General features: G+C 43.2%; 1 protein-coding gene across 2 annotated transcripts in view; it reads right to left on the reverse strand.

Annotated features, from left to right (window-relative positions):
* The window catches only part of PINX1 (PIN2 (TERF1) interacting telomerase inhibitor 1), a 61256-nt gene extending 39212 nt beyond the window's left edge, over positions 1-22044 (reverse strand). Inside the window, exons 1-6 of one of the 2 annotated variants that reach the window (XM_076332578.1) lie at positions 22014-22044; positions 16271-16380; positions 14077-14169; positions 13274-13352; positions 9534-9626; positions 6750-6826 (exon numbers count right to left, since the gene is read on the reverse strand). In XM_076332578.1, coding sequence (XP_076188693.1) covers positions 6750-6826; positions 9534-9626; positions 13274-13352; positions 14077-14169; positions 16271-16380; positions 22014-22032 — 471 coding nt within the window. In that variant the 5' untranslated portion in view covers positions 22033-22044. Of the gene's footprint in view, positions 1-6749; positions 6827-9533; positions 9627-13273; positions 13353-14076; positions 14170-16270; positions 16381-17255; positions 17323-22013 lie in introns of those variants that run through there. The other variant, XM_076332577.1, reaches the window with a different exon arrangement.
* Between the last annotated feature and the right edge of the window lie 257 nt (positions 22045-22301).

Consider the following 22301-nt stretch of genomic DNA (forward strand, 5'->3'; position numbering starts at 1 on the left):
GTCCCCTGTGATCCATGAGGAAAGAGGCACATCTCTCTAGGAAGAGTTCGGCTTCATACATCTTTACCGTCTTTGGAGACAGCGAATGCATCTGTTTGGGCACTTGTGCCTCATCACTGTGAAGGGAGTCTGGAGAAGATGCCTAGATCTTCTACCAATGAAGTCGGGTGGCATTAAATCCCACCTTTCGTTACCTATGCTTTCATTTGCCTCGATTCTTAGTAAAACGTTACATTCACTCTTCCCAACGACACACAACACATTACATACGTCGGTGCTGAAATGGCCAAGTGATATATAGGAATAAGCACTGTGCAGTTCTAAATTTTAACCCCAAATCTGACAAACTCTGTAGCCTGGGAATAATTATAATACCTAGGCACAAGCTACTCAGTGCCTCTAAAAATGCAATTATTCTCTCTGACAATAAATGTACAATAAAAAAAGAAGGAAATATGTTAAAGGCACTATCTCAGTGTTTTCCTACTGTCTTCCTCCAGAACACACGGACAGCAATTACAGTTTTACTCTGATTTCTTAAGGAAGCAAAGTTTCCACAGTCATTCTGTCCAGACTTTGTGTACATCAGGCACTCCTTTCTCTCCAGCAACTTTTTAATCCAACCTAACAGAAGCTTAGAGATTTCAAAGATATTAAGACTCTAAAGTATTTGATGAAAACAGGCAGCTGGACAGAGAAGGCCAACAGATCAGCATGCACACGGACAGGGAATTCAGCATGAGCTCATCTCCTTTAGTCACACAGAATCCAAGCACAACACAACCACAGGAAACCAAGCTTCAGTACGGGAGCCGCTCACAGAATGACTTGTTGGGAGATGTTTCACTTAAACCAATTCATCTTTGCCCATTCCAACAGGTCTAAAAGTGTTAAATTCTTTTTTTTTTTTTTTCCTGGCGTCACTTACTAAGGAGCTGGGATTTCCCTTAGGAGACTCTTCCACTGCCCTGCTGACATCACTGCAAGGAAGCCTGCTGAAGAGTAAGCTTGTGTCTTCCTTTTTCTAATTGAAGTTCTCACCCCCAGTACCATTCTTGGCTTTTGCCTACCCTGATTACTATCCCTTCCCTTCCTCTGTTCCTCCCTCCCCCCGACCCCCAGGTATTTATAGGCAGAGAGGTCATCTTTTTCTGCCTCTTTTCTGAGATGAGCGTATCCAGTTCCTCCACTCTCTCCTTCTAGGACATGCCCTCTAACCCTGTCGCCCATTTTACTAAATCCTTTTGGACTCTCTCCAGGTTTTTGATGTCCTTTTTCTGTTCTGCTTCTCAGTCCCAAATACCTCATGCTAGCTGCAGTCTCCAAAGCAGAACGGTGAAAAACCCAAGTTAATTTTTAACTAATTTTTCTCTTCTGCAGTTTTTTGTTCCCCGACAGTGCTGAAAAAAAAAAGGAACAGCAAATTAATTTATACGCTACCTCTGCAAAAGAGACTTTTGTCACAGGTAAAAAAAACCCAGACTAAACTTACGACTTGCCTACAAGTCACAATTGTGAAATCCACAAACACCAGTATCATGGTTGGTATTTTGCAGAGAGAAAGTTGAGGTGAAGGGAATTACATCAGTTTACCCATAGCTTCAGTGAGCCCATGGCAGAGCCAGACTTTAATGGATTTTCAGTTATGTCCCTTAAGATTAGCCAACATGCTTTTCTGATAAGTGCTGGGAAATGTAAGTCAGTTGAGGAAGTTCTGCAAAATGTGTCAGAAGACAATTTCCTGATTTAAAAAAAAAAAAAAAAAGTGAAAAAGCAACAGGGCGGATAGTTACATTTCTAATGACTAACACGGAAGAAATCACCACAAACTCGAGACTTTCGGGCTACTTGGATTAGGTGGTTTAAGGGAACTTATGCAGGTTTACATCCAAGTTACAAAAATTTGGAGGAAGCAGATTACTCATCGAATGGCCTGAGACATGGAAGTGAGATGGACGCAAAACATTCAGTTTTCTCTGCATCTCAAACAGTTATTACAAATGCGCCAGCAAATCAGAACTACTCCCCCAGCCCCCAAAGCGAAATCAGTGCCAGAATCATGTTGTTCAGCAACCAAGTTGGGCCTGTCTGTAACTCATTCCCAAATCCTCAGTCTCACTCAGGAGCATTTTCTCCAGTGATAAGGCTTCATCAGGAAACACAGCTGGATGGAGGAAGGAAATTCTGAGAAGCAAAAAAAATAGTGAGGGTTCCAGGAAGTTCAACCAGATAGGAACTAATGGAATTTGTTTTTCTGTCTCCCCAGCTCCCAGTGTTCCTAAGCAAGTGAGAAAATCAGAGGGAAAGTGGGGGCAAAAAAAGTCTGGCAGATCTTACCCTGCAAAACAGGTCCTCACTACAGGTCTCCAGAGAGCATCATAATTACAATTCAATATTTTCGATCACTTACTCTCCCTGGGAAAAACTGCAGACGTTTTCAATTTAGGTCCACTCTGAAGCCCAGCCATTGTTTTCTTCCCCCCATTTTTTTGACTTGTAATTTTTTTTAAACAAAAGTCCCTGTGTAGTTTATTAAGGAGGTTTTAGTTGGACACATGATTTATCAAAAATAATATAAAAAAAAAAAGTTATGTTTAACATTGAGGAGAACTAAAGGTTGCAAGTGCCTATGATTAGTAACGCATACCTCAGAACCATCAAAACAATAGCTTAAACTAGTATCTCGGTCTTATTACTTCTAGAGAAACTCCTTTCGACCCTTAGGGGCAAACAGCATTTCCTTCCATATCCTTTGCCATTCCACTCTTTTGCAATCTTTACAATCCTCTAGCCAACTCCCTCTTCCTTTGATAAGGTAGATAATCCAAATTTCAACATCCCCACTTACTGCAGTAGTGTCAGTGTGAAACAAGACAAAAGAGCCATTAGCCAGATCAGTCCTAGGCTACCGAGACAGTTAAAAAGTGAGTCTGAGATCAGCTCTAGAGTTAAGACAGCTCAGACTAAGCTAGCGCAAAACATCTTCTGCCAAAGACTACTCCACAGGTCAAGATCATAAAATGATTGCTAATGACTATACTAGAAAAGACTGAACACGACTAATTGGAACAGTGTCTCTGTGACACATCTGATTTCTCGAGACACCATTTATCACAGCAGCAGTTCAGAGGTGATGTGTTTTTGACAAGCGCTTCAGAAGAGCCAGGATTATCTTGCTGGTCCAGAGACCATGTCACTTAGCCTTGAGCCCTTCCACTAGTTTCCATTCGACCATAAGCACAGATGGAGTTTCCTGGGTTTTGCTTTTTTCCACCCTTTTCCTAATCTTTAAGAACAGTTTGGTATAACATCAACCAACCAGCCAGACCTAGTACGACAGTGCCGATAAGCATCAATGTAATACCACTGCCAGCATCTACTGCACGTTAGGCCATCTGTAGAAATAGAAAAGCTCAAAGGCCGTGGGTACAACAGCTCTTAGGAATAAGAGAAGCTCTGCAACTCAGATGAAAAACCTGGCCATAATGCCATCAATGGTATACATCCTTAAACGTTTCCATAACTTCCACCGTGTCTCTGATGCCTACAGAACTGCAAATGATCACCCAACTGAGTCCTTTTACAGTGTATGCGTTCTGTTATTCCAAAATGTTCCCATCTTCTGCTCCTTAAGTGACCTCTTTCATCCATCCACTGAATTTCGTCACAGGCTTAAACTGGAGGCTTTAAGGGAGGGAGACAGTCAAAACTCAGTTGGACAAGGTCCTGAGCAACTTGCTTTGAGCAGGGCAGTCGATCTGGAGACCTCCAGAGGTCTCCTCCGATCTCAGCAATTCGGTGATTCTATGAAAAGCAGTTCCTGCATCTTTCCATGAAGTTATACCCAAGATGGTTCTGATCCTGGACCGAAACAACTAGAAACGTGGGAAACAGAATTATGCTGAATATCTTTGTCAAAAGATGACAACTCTACTGCGAGCTGAGGACAGGTCATTCAATCCAAATCAAGTTTGTACTGAATGCTTCTCAAGCTGCACCTCTGAAAAAAGAGGAGGAATCCAATACCTCGGAAAGAGCCTTTAAGATAGGACTTCAAGCTACAGGATCAATACATTACAGGTACTTCCTCGTATCATCTCAGTTGCAACTACAGCTGGGAACCTGCAATCAGATTAATTGATAGCAGCAGTTCTGGCACCTATGTAAACATGGAAGCTGTCCTCATCTACTGTGAACAGGGACAACAGCATACAACTGTTACTAACGGTTGCAGGAGCTGCAATTAAAAGGGACTGCAGCCTACCACAGCCTGAAGGCATACCCCAGGGCTCTGATGGACACCAGGACTCTTCCTACATTATCTCTACACAGGAACAGATATGAACAACTCGCTTCCAGGAGAATGACAGCACTTTCCTGCTCCTGTAGTGCGCGCTCTGCCACATCATGGAAATGCTCAGAGCCTAGGGATTTCAAAACAGAATGCAAACGCACACAGAGAACAGTACTGCAAATCCCCACGGGGCAGTTCCATTTATGCCACCTTAAGGACCAGGCTCTGGAACATGATGGAAAGGGATCATGAGAGTTCATGGGTGCAATGAAATGAAATTGCTCAGAGCTGGAGGGCCTGAGCAATGCATTTTTGTTCTGTGCAAACTCCACAGATCTCTGATCCATGAAGAAAAGGGGGGCGGGGGGGGAAGCAATTGTGCTGCCTCTGGCTTTCTCTCCCTGTGGCTGCTTAGCAGCAGACAGTAGCCAGAAGACGACAATGCAGCTCAAAATTACATTACCTCCTGCCTGTATTTGCATGTGGAAATCTGGGTGCTTAACAAGGAACAGTCTGTGACTTTTTGCCAGAACCTTAACCCATTAGCTCAGTGTTTGGTGAGGGGAAAAAGGAAATCTGCACAGTAGCCATCAGCCAACCACTGCACTGGTCAAGGAATTAGCAAAAGCATGCACAAACTCATATACACTTCACAAGCAGCCATAAATGCACACGATCCGCAGTGTCTACCAATAAAAGAATAAATGCTCTGCAGGATTAAGCCCCAGAAGCAGCAACAGCACTTTCCACTTAGTTTCAAAAGATGCAGGATACACAGAGAAAACAAGACCAACTATTTGGGACAACTCATGGGTGGGCAAAATCTACTCCCTTAACCATAGCACTGTCGATTTGCATTAAATCACAGTTTGTCTTGCTTCATGTTGATCTGACAGCAAGGGAGCTAAGAAGTAGATCCATAGCATATTTAGGTGATCAGAAGTGTTAATCAAGGGGGCTCCGATGGTGCAAGCTTACCTACAGCATCTGAGACCTCTAACAGCTCTCACGGACTTGAAGTCCCCAAATGCTTATTTCAAGACAGCAGTAAGTTAAGATGGGTTCTGTTGTGGCTGATGGCCTCCTCCCAAGCTCTTACCTTTCAAGCCAAACCATGTGACTCGTAACAAAGGTTCATAGTGTTTTTCACAGTGGCAGACAAGACAGGGCGGTTCTTAATTTGTTTAAATTTGTTCTAACCTCCCAGTTTAATTAACTGTAACTGTATTTTTGTAGTTTAGAGAACAGTACTCAGAAAACAGACTTGACATTTTTCTCTGTCCTACCAATAACTTTAAAACCCACAGCAGATTCACTGAAATTATAACACTATATGACATAATAGCAAGACCAAATCCTTCAAACTGTTCAATTCAAGACAGCCCACTGAAGTATTCTTTATTTTATAGTAAGAGAATCCCCAGTGAAGAATCCCCAGTGGATCGCTATTTGTTCTTCACAAGCTCCCTTGTCATTCCGCCTAGCATTTACACAGCTACAAACCTTGTATTACTTTCACTACCACCTAGGATCTCTCTTAGCACATTCTTCCCCCTATTCCTCTCCTCCCAAAGTTCACAGTGGCCTACAGTGAAGTTACAGAGCAATTTTCAAGAGTACTGCACAACGAGCAAAGTGTCAAACACATACAGGGTATTTCAGAGATTTCCATTCCATTTCAGGCCCCGTCTTTCCCTCTAACTTCAAGAGATTTCAGAGACCTCTGAACCGACAGGGCAATTCTTGCTACGTATTCACTTGTGCTTTTCCAGATGTTATCTTTTCCAAAGAATTTTTCTGGATACATTAGTCACGTCGCAGTGTACGTCTGTTATTTTATATACTGATACAGCAGGCCTATTCTCTGCAAGTGCAAAATGCTAGTGAATACATAAATTAAATAAAATAATGCTCATACAAACCTTGATCTCATTACACAAAGTTGGGGAAAAGTCTTCTCATTAAGTATTTATCAGTGTTCAAGCCATCTTTGAATCCTTTGTTCAAAGACGATCAAGACTTCGCAGCTGCTCAGCCTTTCCCAATTCTTGTGAAGACAGGGGCAGTTTGTTGAGATTGGCCGGTTGCTACTGAATGTCAAATTTTATTTTGGATATTTATGGATCTTTCAGATCAAGCAAAATTTATCTACTTTGCGATGTGTATTGCCTAACAAGTGTAAAATTAAAATACTGAAGTTTCCTAACTCCAAAGAAGTTACATCACAATAACTCACAAAAATATGTATTAAATTCACTCTTATTTCCTCATGGTTCAGTGCACAGCCACCCGCCTGCAGCCTTCACAGAGAAACAACAGCAATTTCACGGGCAGAAGACCCCTTGCTTTTTGATGGGCACGTGGTAATCTCATTAGCAGAAAGACATTTCAATATGGTTTTGTTACAAGGGAAAATATGCAAGGAAACAAGAGAAAGGTGAAGCCTCTTGTTTACCTGTGTCTTCATACTCTTCTGTCGCTTCCCAAATATGCAGGACAGATCATCTTCACTGCGCGAAGAGAGATCCTTACCTGAAAGGGGTAAAGGGAGGAAAAAAACTGCCACAATCTTCACATCTGGTGATGACAGGTACATTTTGATAACACAAACTGTGACCCACGGAGGTAGGGAAAGTGTTGGAGGTGAAAAAAAATCAGGAGGAGAACGTTAAAGACACTAAATGAAGGCTGACCATGGCTCCCACATACGGTAGGAGATGTGTGTGTGTAGAGGGAAAGGCTGGTGAGGAGACAACCGCAGCCTGCTGGTGTATGCCCACAGGGAAACATATAACAGCAGCTTGTTTTCCCCCACCTGACACTGCAGTTGTCATAGCAAGATGAGGGAAGCAGCCTGCACTACGCTAAAGGGAAAGAAGAGCTGTAACCTCCTACACACAAGAAAAGTTCAAGGAGAAACTGCACATCTCGGGATTCTCATGAGAATTCCCCATCTCTGACAGCGTTAGGGAGTTATAGCTCCTCCAGTAAAAAAAAATAAAAATCCATCTTTATTCAGTGGGGGCTTTTCTTTGATTCACAAAATAGCTTCTGAAAAGCAAAACCTCCATCTCTGCAACACACTGGATTATTCCAATTTAAAACAATTTCAAGGGTGAAGCAAAGATTTCTCTGAGTTCCAGTAGGACCATTATTCCCATCTGACTGTTGTGTGGCTACCTGAGTATCAGACATGGAGCAGGGAGGGGGAAGAAAAAGGGTGTGATGTGATATTCTGAGATACCGGCAAAAGTTCAGCCGATTGCACCGTGCAGAAGCCTTTATATTGAGTTGTCCACGGCTTGCCTCAGAAAATTCTTTAAAAAAATAAGGCAGCAAAAGTTAAAGAAACAAAATTAGTCAAGATAGGCCAACCTCTTAGGAGTCTGCTGGGGTCTTACTCCACTTGACTGTCTGATTCCAAAATCACTGACCTCAAAATGAAACTAAGCACTTGTAATGGACAAAAAAAAAAAAAAAATCTGACTATTCCACCTGTTTCTTCTTCTCAGGATCCTTAACTGCCCACAGAGGGTAAGCAGACACATCAACCTAGAGGAGAAAGTGTTACCCAACTTTCTGGTGTCTCACTGCGCAGCCTCTAGATGTCCTTTCCCAAGCAAGCCGGATGAGACCGGTGGCTGTTTTCAGCTTTATCTTGGCCAAGGCTTGGAACATGAGACTTACATTTCTGCTGCTCCTCCTCTCACTCTACGCTTTCTTTCCATGCCTTCCCCCCCCTGCCTAAATGTATCCCCTCTCTTTTTGCATTCTCTAATAGAAAACTAACTTAGCTGACAGTTCAAATCTTTTGCAACATCACAGTGGAACAGCTACTAGAAAAGCAACTGAAATCACTGTCTTAATCTCTTATTGCTGTGTATTTCCCAGATCCAAGTGTGGTGCCCGTGTTCCTCCAGCAGCGAGGCTACAAAATAGCACCAGAAACGGAAGCTGCATTTTCTATCGTTGCTGCTCCCTTCTCCCGCTTTTGTGTGAGCTCGTCTTGTTTAGTCTAAAAGGAAGCAGGATTGGACTTGAACAACAAGGGCTACAACAACATTAGCCTTTCTCAAATAACTTTTCCTCTTTCCCTGAAAAAGGACAATTTCCCTGTTTTAGACCACAGAGGGTACAATCAAACAGGGGCCTACCTTATAGAAACACTGCAGCCAAACAAATAAGGGGTATTGTTAATATGAAAGCCTTGCTCCATATTTTACATGCTCAAAAGACACTTCTTTTTTCTCTATATTTAGTAAAAGGTTAAATCCAAATCAAAATAAACCCTCTTTGCTACTACCTCAAACAGGCCATGGCCTCTGTACTTGCAAGCCCTGAACCAATTTAATTGTTTAATGTCGTAAAGTGGCAGGGTCACGTTAACACATTTGACTTCTAGGCTGAATTATTTAATCAAAAAACCCGAACCCCAATATCAGAATTTGGCTTCTATGCAGACGTCAATTACTTCTGTTTTAGCAGAGGCACTTGTTATCAGAAAACATTACACAGAGCTTTAAGCACCATAAATTAGCCATTCGTGGAAACCGATCCCATCCATACACTGAAACACATATACAGACACACCGTGCGCACGTGCGTGTGTGAAAGGGGAACCCAACCAACAGAAATAGAGCAAGGGATCAAACAATGGTCAAGAGCCAAAACCAGGGAGGGCTGAAATAATGTCATCACTCTAAGAAAGAAAGGAATTACTAAACTCCATGAGTTCTTGATATAGTTTTTGTGGCCACCAACCGCTGTCCTAATTTATCCAATAAAGCGTCTGATAGATGTAAGAGCGCTTTCCTCTTCCTGCATTCAGGTTTAATCTGATCACTGATCTTATCCACGTGATCTCTTAGCAGGGGTTATTGGAGATTGCAGAGGATAGTACGGTGCAGATGCCCAAGTAACTCTGTTATCACTTTTGCCTCCCCCTCCCATCCCCTGCCCGCGCACAGATCACTCAGAATATTCATTGTTCCTTTATTCAGCTGATGGTTCCTTCAGACAGAAATTGTTTTATTCAACAGTATCAGCCTAAAGCCATTCAAAATTGTCCAAAATAAAGAGGAACAGCGTACTATAGCTTTAAGTAAGTTCCTGCAGGGGGTATTTCTAAACCAAGATTTTACTTGCCAAATTTAGACCCCAGAGGGCAACAGATCACCTTGACACATGTGGTTTTTCCTAATCTTGGCTAGAGCTTGTGAAACAACAAAACTCCTCTTACCTTTTGCAAACTTCATGTAATGGACACGTTTCTTGGAAGATTTGGATTTTTCTTCGAGACTGAATGTCTTCTTCTGATTATTCACTGCGGGCTCTAAAAAAAACCACCAAACAAACAGGTTCCAACCCTATTAGAGGCACTTTAACCACCAAATTCAAACATCAGTGTATTTAACTTTCTCTCTCAAAACCAAGTCTCTACAACATATCACAATATATTACTGAAGGAAGTTTTGTCCGAGACATGTTACTGCTTGACTTTTTTTGCCACATCCCCTTCCTTTCCCATTTCCAATCTAATGTAATTTGAAAAGGCAGATACAGGTACTCCAGGTCAAAGGCAAAGTCTAATTTAACACCATTTCTACGGTAAGAAAAGAATAATAGGTCAGGGTTTATTGTGCTGTTTGTTACAAAATACCTCCAGTGCCAGAGTCTGAGAAAGATGTAAGAAATAGTACAAAATAAAATACTGAACCTGACTGGGTAGAAAGAAAAAGGGGGGGGGGGGGGGAGGGGAATCACACAGGCTTTCCACTTCTAACACTACATGAAATGCCTCTATCTGGACGTAGTCTAATACATCCGTGTAAGGAAATTAAACAGTGGCAGAACTTTTCTGTCCCTGAGGCCAGCTAGAACAAATTGCCACATCCATACTATTTAGTTTTCCTAGCTTCCAGAAGAGGGGCTGCATCTAAACTGTCCGCTGGGAATGGTCTCTGGGGTTGGCTAAGTCCCAAATTCACTCAGGAGTTGTTTAGGAGAACATTAGCTTGTGCAGGTCAAAACCTTGTGAAGGATTAGTCTAACTATTTAACAGCAGAGATATCAAGTTCCTGTGCTGTGGCAGGTTATTTTACTGGTACAGACATACTCTTTGCATCCACAGAGCCTGTTAATTTACAAGAAATTCTCAGAAGGAGGTAACCTGCTGTCTGATTAATAACTACTTTATTAGTCCTGTCCTGAAAAGAAATAGGCACCACAGGATTCTCTGCTCTGTAACTCTAGAAAAGGCTACTCTGATGAGATGGTTTTTTTCCTCCCGGTGGCAACTGGGATGTGTAGAGAAATCAACCCATACCCTGAGGGCCAAGGTGAGTCACCTTTTTCATACGATCCCACCCCTGAAAGCTCTGCAGACCAAGCTTTTCTGACGTTGGAATTACAGCACTTCACTGTTTGATAGGTAGTGACGCCTGATGATAGTCATTGACCTAAGAATGAAATCTGCAGCCTGCAGTGGGAGAGCTGACTACCAGAAGGCAGTCTGAGATCTACTCTTCCATTTACACACGAAGCCCTAATGAGAAGTGAAAGGACTAGCAAACCCAGTTTTAGACAGAGTTTGCAGTCAACTTGAAAATCCTCAATCAAAAGGGTCTATGGGGAAAGTAAGCATCACAACTAAAATATCCCAACCAGAGACGAGGCACATTGAGTCTGCTCTCCGATCCACTCGTACCGAAGGGAACATCACACAGCAAAGGATTTCCACAGGGCTTCCTCCTCCACTTCATTCTTACAGCGAAAGGGGCAGCAGCACCGCCTTGTGCTTTCAAGGAGGAATTTCACTACTGAAACGTGCTGGCGCTTGCAATGGACATGTAGGTACATCCCTGTGTCTTCCAATGACTGGTAAGTCCTCTGACAAACCGAGGAAGCACTGCAGGAATATTAATGTGCTTTTTAAAGCAATTTAGTCATAGCAATAAAGCCACGTGTCATTTCTATAGCAAATCTGATACAGATGAATATTCCAAAGCACCTTATAGACACGGCCAGCATGTTTTTGCCCCATTTTACAAATGGGAAAGGGACACAGTCATCATCACTTCCTATCCCAGCAAAAGAGCCAGGAATCAGAACTCCTCACTAGGTGCTCAGCTAGAAAAAAGAAAAGAAAGCTAAAACTATGTACATCAAGGGTATTTGAATGTTGGCATACTAACCACCACAGAGCCCTTCCTTCCCGATCTCTAATTGCAATCCAACTCTGGCAACTACACCAGTTATTTAAGAACAATGAAGTTTTTCAGCTGACTTTTAATGCAATTTGAAACTGGATGATGGCCAATAATGTAACATTTGATCCTGTAGCACAGCTGCAGGCAGAGTTATCTGCATGAGTTTTGCCAGTTTAAACAATTGCCAAAAAAACAAGTTTCAGAGCAATGCTTGCAGTCTGCAAATCACCAAACACGATTCTGACCGGGCATTTTCAACGTGCACCCAAATTTGTCCCCAGTGATTGAGAACTCTTGTCCCAGCTCCTAAAAAGATCAAGGAGAAATAACTGAGTAAAACAGGGAGAAATATGGTTTTCAGGGGCCACCTTGCATATGTACAGATGACCCAGGGAATACTGCACAGATTTAGGAACACGACAGCCTTGCTCAATGAACCTGCCTCTGTGCTGACTCACTGTATCCTTGGGCAAGTCATTTCAGCTCTCTGCTCATCAGCTCGCAGGTTTCCCACCAGTTACACCTAACTGATCTTCCTATGGCTCAAGTTGGAACTTGGGTAGGGTTTAGTTATAGAAGTAGAAAGGAACTTTTGGAATTTCCCTACGATATGCTGTTCTACCTCTTGAGGACTTTAACTACAGCACCTAGCACTGTGTGGCCTCAAACCACGATTAAGGCTCCAATGCACAAGGATAACTTACACAGGAATTAAAACAACTGCATCAGGTTCAGAATTATAATCCTAGTTCTCTAAGATTAGAAACCAAATTTGATCCTTCTTGCTAACTGATTTTCCTCCTCTTTCTACCTCTCCTCTCCTAGAAAACCTTCTGCGCTCAAATGTTAAGAATGAATGAATGAACAGTTGCTAAATTCACTAAGCTGGCAATTCTGCCACTAGCAGCACGTGGACAGACTGCTGTGTCCAAGCAGAAGCCTTTGGTTTAACAACACTCCACAGAGAATTGTTTAGATATATGATCAGAGTTTAAACTTGAGCCTAACTAAAGGAGAGATGATAAACCATCTGATGTGTACACTTCTTTCTGTAGGCTCACACCCACCAGTTTTGCATAACTTCATTTTTACAAACCAAGGTCAAAGTGTACAAAGCTTTTCAAAATTAAAAAACTTTATAAATAGCCCTTTTGGGAAAGTTGTGTAGTTTCCCCACTGTGTGCTCTACATCAGGGCTACAAAAATCACATTATACCACACTCAGAACAGAGATGCATAGCTCTGAGTCAAAAGCTACGAAGCAGCTCTCTGAGGACAGGAAAAGTAGGTATTTAAGAAACCACCAGAGCATGGAAGCCAGGTGTGACAGTTCATTAGTAAAAGGAAGGCAAACGCATTGCAATGGTGAGTGATTGTGTTGTGAGCCTTCATACTGGCTCTGGTTGCTTTATAAAGAAACAAGCGCTGCTGTAGTACATCCCAGCAAAAGGTCCCCCGTGTCGTGGTCCTGGATAAAATAAACAAGTTCAAAATTTTATGTTTTCTTTCCCCAACAAAAAACCTTTAATAGAGGCCTGACTAAGAGCAAAACCAATCCACTGAGATCTACACATCCAGGCAGACATGGATGTGGTCATAGATGGCAACATTCCTTCGGCTCCCACTGATTTTGGGGGAGAAGGGAGAGTTGTCAACCCCAGCAAGGAGACTATTAGCAGCCCGAAGGATTGGGCCTCAGCTAGCCTTTTAAGACAAAGAATGGAAACTTTGCTAAGCTTCCAGCATCTGACTGAGAAAAGCATGAACCTACCTGTTCCACCCTGTCCATGGCAATCATTCAGTTCAGCCAGAAGCTGGTTGAAGTCATCCTGATGAGCAATCCAGTTGTCCTGTAAATATCACCCGCGTGAATACAAGGCAAAAGTTTTCAGAACTAAAAGAAGTTTAGCTAAAACAGATGTTAAGACTCTGCACTCTAAGGAGTAACTTAATTGTATATACTCAATCCTTGTTGGTGGGAGGGACCCTCAGAAGCTCCACAGGTGGCAACGCTAACAGCTCACTACAGTCACTCCAAAGTGCAGAAATGATAAGGGTTGTGTTTGTAAGTCCTTAAACAATACTGAGCTGCTGTTTGCTCTGCGTAAGACGTTTTCAAAAGCAGGCAGGAAATACTAGTGTGATTTTTTCCAGCAACAAAGTTACTTAAGATGTTGTTTATGAGACAAGCAACTTTAGGATCACATTTTGCTCCGCCTGTGTACCTGAACTCCAGTCAGAAAGGTGACTGTATCAGGAAGAGGGACAGAAGGCATAAAGCTAAGCGGGGCAGAAGACACAGGGAGAAAGCAAGTATTTCAGTGATTTGCCTGGAAGCAAAAAAATCTCTGAACAGCCTGCTCCCAGAATTCACTGTAACCTTTCCAAGCAGGTTCTTACTTCTAAAACGCCCAACAAAGCAGAACTGAACTCCAGGTCAAGAGTTTCTGCAGAGACGTTCGCATAGGTACATGCTGTCACCAGATGTGACAACAGATTTCACTAACGTCCCATTACAAAGATTGTGCCTTAGCTGAAATGGGAGCCATTTCCTTACCTGGGTCTAGCGCTCACCTCGTAGTTGATGGTTGCTCCTAACCCCAGCATGTTGTTTTTCACCTGAACCTTGATATGTTCTGTATTTCCTTGTTCCTGAGCCCCAAGACCCTAATGAGGATTTAAGGGTAGAAATGTAAGGATTTTACAGCAGTGACTAAGCAACTAGAGCTTCTGTACTGTAAGACAGTTTGCAATGAAATACAGCAAGAAACCACAACTTACTATTTATTTTCTTGCCTGTAACTGAATTCATTCACAGGCATTAGCACACATGAGATATTAAGTATTTTTAATTTACTACTTAAGCCTCCAGCAAAGTATTATAAACACTAAAATAGCAACAACATTAAGTAGTTGGGTGATTAATCAAGAAGCCACCTGACATTCCTAGGCAAGTCCAAAGTGTTTACAATTTTAAAACAAGATACTACATAAAAAGAACATGCCTCTCACCAAAAAATACCTGCGTCATTGGGAAGGCAGCTGCAAGATGGCTATAAGGCAGATGCCACATAGAATGTACAACACAGAACAAAGTTATACGGGAGGGAAGCTGGGGGCTGGGGCGGGGGGGACGGTAGGATCAGACTGGAGCTAGCAGGACATTAAGAACTTCTTCCATCTCATTCACACTCATAATTTGACGAAGATACTGGAGCAGACAAACGTTGGGTTTGTCTATCCTAAAAACCATAATCATTCAAATCTGGGAAGCAATCTTTAGGCCCAGTATTATCTTTCTTAATTGTACGACTGGGGGTGGGGGGGGGAGACAAAGCATTTGGTTTAAAACTTTATTCCTGGTATCTACCCACTTCTTCCCTAATCCGTCACCAGTAACAAATCATGAGCTAAGTATATGGCTATAATAAACATGTACGTGGTGGAGCAGTGGAGAGAAGCCCTGTGGACAGATCCTGGGCATATCTAATATTTGAAGCAATGAGGCATATTTGAAAGAGGCTGTTGCTATTACAAATCCAGTAGAGTTTATTTGGTCAGTGGGGTGGAAAATTTACCTCGAAACTTCTGCTAACCAAAAAGCATGGAAGCAAGCAGGACACTTGGCTACACATCCTGCCATGACCCAATTCCAATACAACTAATAACAGGACTAGTGTAAGCAGCTTAATTTCACTGCACAGATGGGCTTTTGCCCATTAATTTGATCAAGCTAAGGTTCCATTTGTCCAAGTTTGTAGTGGAATGGAGACATAAATCCTTCTTGTACAGCTATAACTGTTGTAAAGGAGGATCCAGTAGCTCAAGTGGGAAACATGGTTGTGAAGAAGATGGGGGGGTAGAAGTATGTGAGAGTCTGGTCTAAAGCCTAGTGAAACCAATGCCAGTTCCTTGACTTCAGCAGCCTTTGAATCAGATACCACTGCTTGTTTGTGACATTAGAGGCAGTTAGAAGCCAGATTTATATGTGCTAACTGTAAGCCAACTGAGGCAACAGCAGGCTACACTAAGGAATCCAAGAGAAGGCTTATTTTTCTAAGTTTTAATGCATTGACAGAATTGAGAATGATCCTAATTTTATTCCTTTTAAAAAAAGGCTGGGAGAGGAAATCTAGGAGAAGAATTAAATAAATATGGTGGGGGTTTTGTGTGCATTCATTTCATTAAACACGCTGACATGCAGGCCCAAATCTCAGCTTTGCTGAGGCACCTTTGTGGAAGTTAAACTGCTTTTAAGGGGCAACTGAGAAGTCTGCAGCTGTCTGCACTGACCTAGAGATTATTCTTAGGGCCAGAAACCAATCACCTCACCCCACAGGTACAGGCTGGAGCTGAGAAGGAATACAACACACATTAACGCTGTATTTTGGCCATTCAGGGAACAGGTCAGAAGTAACCTTAAAAACAGGTAAAAGGTTAAAGCAGGTCCTGGAGCTGCTTTAAACAGTACCAAAAGTCAGAAAGAGAACTGAGGGCATAAAGGCAACTTAAAGCCTTTAACCATCACCTGATTTAATGTGCCTGCTCTTACCTTGTCAGAGAGAGGGGAGAAAAACTGGAAAGCAAGACAGGCACAAGCAAGCGAGTACCTTTGTAACAAACTGTAGAAATCTAACATTGCTCAAATTCTCTGTGCGCTTAAGAGAATAAATCAAATAGAAAGAACATGGCTGTTTTAACCACTGAGACCAGGAGTCTCCTGGCAGTGTTCCACCCGTCAGCTAGACAACTCTGCTTTAGATCATACCTTTCCTTTGGACCAGCCCATCTTTTCCAGCATCTTCTGGCCAAATTTAGATTCATCTTTACTCCAAGCGCTATTTCGTGGATCCACAGACCACTTCTGCCTTCTACGGGCTAGAGCAGGAAGGAAAAATTCAAACAGGCTCTGTTTACATTTCCACAGCGTTCTTAGTATTTAATCAATTCAAGAAAAGCTCTTCATTGCAAAAAACCCAGAACTTAGGCCAGACTAAATACATTTTGGGGGTTTAATTTTACTAAATCTTATACTGCAAAAAAACTGCCAGTGAAAATGTGTCCTGGTTTCGGCAGGGATAGCGTTAATTTCCTTCTTAGTAGCTGGTACAGTGCTGTGTTTTGGATTTAGCGTGAGAACAATGTTGATAACACACCGATGTTTTAGTTGTTGCTGGGTAGTGCTTACACTAGCCAAGGACTTTTCAGCTTCCCATGCTCTGCTGACTGGGAGGGCTGCAGGTGCACGGGGGGGCTGGGAGGGGGCACAGCCGGGACAGCTGACCCCAACTGGCCAAAGGGACATTCCACACCATATGGCGTCATGCTCAGTACAGAAACTGGGGGAAAGAAGAAGGAAGGGGGGGGACGTTCGGAGCGATGGCGTTTGTCTTCCCAAGTCACCGTTACGCGTGATGGAGCCCTGCTTTCCTGGGGATGGCTGAGCACCTGCCTGCCCATGGGAAGGAGTGAATGAATTCCTGGTTTTGCTTTGCTCGCGTGCGCGGCTTTTGCTTTACCTATTAAACTGTCTTTATCTCAACCCACGAGTTTTCTCACTTCTACCCTTCCGATTCTCTCCCCCATCCCACTGGGGAGGAGTGAGCGAGCGGCTGGGTGGTGCTTAGTTGCCAGCTGAGGTTAAACTATGACAAAATGTTAATTATTAATGTGAAGAACGCCAAAGTAAAATTGCAATGGAAGTTGTCATCCCTACGGATGGGCTGCAATTCAGGGAAGGCTTTAAGGATTACCACTTAGGTGTACAGGCCTAAATTCCATATTTATTCCAACTTTGTTCTTCATCTGGCTTCAACATGAAATCTATAGGGGATGAGACTTCAGCGCTGGCTTTTCCAGTTCTGGACAATATCCACTGGCCAGTCTTCCTTTTAACCAGAACACAGAAATTTTAATATTTGCCTTCATAACAAAAGCCAAGCCAAAAATCCAACACAAGCAACCAGAGAAACTGAATTACAGAACACAAACCAGTGGGATTTCAGCTTTTGGATTTGTCTCAAAATGGTTTATTTGGAAACTGAAAAGTCACCGGAAATTATTGCAGGCATTAAGAGATCCAAACAAGAATCAAGGCTCCTTTGTCCTACACAGACTACTAAAGAAACTACAGTCCCCCAGGCCCACATGCGTGCGCTTGCCTCTACCATCAGGAATAGTTTCATTGAAATCAAGGAAGAAAAGCTAGCACAGTTAACCGGTCACTTCAAGCGTGCCCCTAAACGTACACAGGAAGACAACCTAAATAAACAAGACAAACAATGAACGGGAGACAGGAAGATTACAAACTTCATTAAACACGATGGGAAATGGTGGATCAAAAATGACCGACTAACCCAAGGCCATACAAAGGCAGTGAGAAGCCAAGTCCACTGAGGCGCTTTCAACATAATCAGGAAGTCATCTTTCCCTAAAATGCAACACTTAGGATTTGGGCCAGAGGGATAGAGTATTACAGGGATGTTCGACTCATTTTTTGCCCAGTTTTGTTTCATTCTCAAAGAACTAATACTGTCAGAATGCATGATGGTGGCTTTTTTTAACATACTTCCTAAGCTTTGAAGCTCAAAATAGGTGCTGCGTGGCAGCCCCCCAAAAATTAATAGTCTGATTTCATAAAACCGCAAACAGTCCATAAAAAAAGATTTGACAGTAGGTTAAATGACTGAGTACTGAGAGAGGAATCCACACAGCACTCGCTTGCCTCACTTCTCTATAGGAAAACAACAACTTATTTCCAACAGGCAGCCTTCAAGAGAAGCATCTACTACAAGCCCTGCCTGCGCTGCTGACAAAAGGTGGTGAAGTGCCACTGCGGACTGTGATTTTAAACGCCCAAGCAAATTAGGGTTCCCTGCCGCCCCACTGAGAACAAAAACGCTGGCGCCCTTTGCAAGTGGCTCACTTCACTCATTTATTGCTGTCTTTGGAGCACCGACCTAGGAATTTGGGACAATTAATATGCTTTGTCAACTTCCCTCACCCAAGATGCAAATGATTTCTAAGGACCCAAGTGTCCAGTGGTTTGTGGGGGGAATTAATTAAAAAGCTATCGAGTTGGCAGCAAAACCTAAGTCCTGTAAAAACAGGGAACACCTTGGCTGTTGCCTTCGTCCGTAGCTGACAGTGAAACAAACAACATCAAGGACAATAAAAAAGAAGCGATTTTAACAGAGATTATGCCCCCGAGCTGAGCAGCAGCCCTCCTTTTCAATCGTGTTTCTTAATTTGTCCCTTTGTTTAAAATCTCTCGATTAACATCAACTTTCCCTCACTCAGTCACCAAAACCTAACTGTTCAATGCCTTTTTTTAAATCTAACTATAACAACATTTTAAGTATGCCCGTATTCAGTCATGCTGTCTGTAACTAGGTCCCCAGGTGGTGACTTTGCAAATCCCAAGAAATTAAATTCAGTGGAATTCTTACAGCTGTAAAGCCACCATATGTGTCTAAGGATTTGTCTACACAGTAGAGGTAATCCATGTCAACCGAATGTGTGAATTAAAATTAACTTCCAAACCGAGTTGTTTGATGTAGTTCAACTAATCCACTTTAAAAGTTAATTTCTATTAATTTTCCTGGATATCTCTCTGTAGAGGAGCCCTAAGATGTTTTAATCCCAGGAGGACCTTGGTGACAAAACACAAGGGCAAGGAATACAGAGATTTCTCAAGCACGAAATTTTAAGAGACCCTCCCTTTTCCAGCACTTTTAATCCAAGTATTTCAAACCTCATAACTACCGTTATGAGATTAATCCTCACATTTCTGCCAGGTTAACACACTCTTAGTTTCAAATAGGGTAAGCTAGGCGCAGGAAAATACAGAAACTTGCTTACGTCTTTAGAGAAGTGTTTAAGAAAGCCAGGAACAACTTCATGCCACATACAGCAACCACAGAATGATCTCTCCTTTCCAAACAAACAACAAAAAACACTGTTTAGTCAACCATTTATCAGAAATGTTTCTCCACCGATGTCTTAAGAGCAAGAAAGGAAACAACATACCATCTTCCAGCTAAAAAATTCAGCTCAGAAGTTAACACCAATCTTCTGGGCCGCTCATAAAATGATGCTAGAGATAGTAATGCAACTCTGGGCGAGCAGCACCATCCAGTGGAGAAAAGCGTCATTTCTTTAGATACTGCACTCGAATACCCTACAATCTGAAAAAGGTCAGTTACTAAACCCTTTTACCAAGACTAATTCTGTGCCTGGAGCATGTGTTTAACTATCATTTCTGAAAGTTCCTATCAGTTCCCATCCAAACCCCTGCTGTGTGCCCATATATGGTGATAACACGGAAAATGATAAGCAGGTTACATTTCTCCAACAAACGGAAAAAAAATATACTGCCCACGGAAGGGATTTTATTTTTAATCCAAGCTATGAAACCCATCGTTAACACACACCTTTTTTTCCTGATAAAGTTCACCAAAGTTTATTAAAAGTTAAAAAGAGTTAAAAATAAGTGAAAAATAAAAGCTAACTCTTCGGCCATTTCTGCAACTGATACTTTTTTTTTTTAAATTCACACTACACAAGCATAGGATGATCGAGTTTGTCCTTCCTCAGTTTAGTTCACAGCATCACAAAAGTGGGAAGGACCTCTCGAGATCACCTACTTCAACCCCCTGCTTAAGCAGGTCATCCAGGACTGTGTCCGGTCTGGTTCTGAATATCTCCACAGACTTACACTCCACAGCCTCTCTGAACAATTTGTTCCCGTGTTTGGCCGCCCTTACAGGCAAAAACCATGGAATTTCTCGTGTTTCAATTTGCACTCGCTGCTTCTTGTCCTGTCACTGGGTACCACTGAGAAGTTATTTTAAGTCCCTGAAACGCACGTGCTTTCACAACTGTAGTAAAACCAACTAACCCCCCCCCACACTTTTTTTTAGGATGAATATTAGTAAGAGCATCAGAACTTGATCCGGAACTGCAAACGAAAATGCATGTGTGTAACGTGGCTTCACAATTATAACTGCAGCTGCAGGTGATGAACAAAGGCATACAACTCTGCAAAGGTCGCCCTCAGCAACCAGATTCGTTTTGTAAGGCAATCGATTTCAGAATTCCCTACCTGCAGAATTGAACTTAACACAGCATTACACCACTGAAACGTGAAGTGTCAAATTAAAATAATTAACAAATTCTGAAACATGGTACCAACGAAGTTTACTTCTAAAATAATCAGAAAATTACATATGTAAATGCAATTTCGTTTTCCTCAACTCACACCTGTATTTTCCACTAAAACCCATATTTTCTAATTAGTCATTATACTTAAGTCCATCTTTCCTGCAGTCAAGCAAGCAAATTCATTAGACCTTGTGCTCTCATGTTAAGGGTCTCCTGACACCAGTAAGCTTACCGAAACCACCTAAGGACATTAGCAATACTCAGACAGAAATATATTAGTCCTCTTACATAAAAACCTACAGTTGAGAAGTTTAGTCTTTCTACTCACATACAGTTTCACATTTACTAGAAAAGGCTATTTTACAGGAATGCGTCTTTAATTTGGAAGAGAAGGCAGTAAAAGCTTTTAGTTCCCACTTTGGCCAGCCCCAAAGAGTTCTGTTTCCTGAACCGAAGAGCTTTACCCGAGAAAGAGTTATCAATCAGCATATTCATCCAAGGTTTTGATCAATTCTTTTACATATGGGGAGCCCAAGTCCTTAATCACCTCAGAGGTAAGAGTGAAGCTCAGTTTGATTCCAGTATCAGGAAAAGGTTAAACAAAATTATCAGGCTGCATACAATAAAACCTTCAAAAACGATACACTCAGCAACGCTCTTACGCAAAAGGCATAAGGCAACCCCACGGCCTTACCCCGAGTTCTCCCCGTGAGTTCCGTGGATTTACTTGCCTTTTCTGAAGCACCTGCCTACGAACCCCTCACATCCCACTCTCACCTTCCCCAACCCGGAGTTCAGCCGATCTCCGAAGTTCCCTCTGCAGGCGAGAGGACGAGCTAAGCTCAAACCCTAACTCCGGGGGCGATCAACAGACAAGTGCCTGCATACACACGGCTCCGCTGAGTCCTGCCTGCCTGCCACACAGCAGCCGGCACCTCGGCACAGCCCCGGCCCCAAGGCTTCAGGGTATCTGCCCTCTAACACCGCCGCAGAGACGGCACCGAGGCGCCGAAAGGAAATGCCGGCCCTAAAGGCGTCTCAGAGACATCCCCGCCGATCTTCCACGCCTCTCCCCCCCCAGGACGGGAAGCGACAGAGCCCCGCGAACCCGCACCCAGCCACCGCGGGGCCTGCGGGGGCCCGCCGGCGTCCAGCCCGCCACCCTCCGGAGGGACAGCGCCGTCCCCGCCCCACCAGCGAGGACGGTGGGGAGGACCTGGGGTAGCGCCCAGGCTCCCCCCCCCCCAGGACAGCGGCTCTTCCCCCGACCCCCCCCCCGTTCCCCTCGCCCAGGGGCATCGCCCCGAGCCCCGCCGGCGCGGCTCCTCCCCGCGAGGAACGGCACTCACGCTCCGCCAGCATCGCCATCTTGGGGGCCTCCCTCCCTCCGCGGCGCGTGGCGAGGGAAGGCCACCGTGCCCCCACCCCTGGGGGGGGCTTTTGTGACCTCGGGCGCAGAAAAAGGCGGCGGAAGAAATGCCTGATTGAAAAGTCTCGAAGCAGGCGAGCGCAGCGGCCACCCTAGTGGAAATAGAGGGTGTAAGCCTGCTAAAATTCTACTAAAGATATCAAAAGGCGTGTTGGGTTGTACATGGGCTATTCCCGCGCGTTTCCCGGTGGATATTGGACAGGCACTT

This window comes from Aptenodytes patagonicus, chromosome 3 (assembly GCF_965638725.1).
Source record: "Aptenodytes patagonicus chromosome 3, bAptPat1.pri.cur, whole genome shotgun sequence".
Lineage (NCBI taxonomy): Eukaryota > Metazoa > Chordata > Aves > Sphenisciformes > Spheniscidae > Aptenodytes > Aptenodytes patagonicus.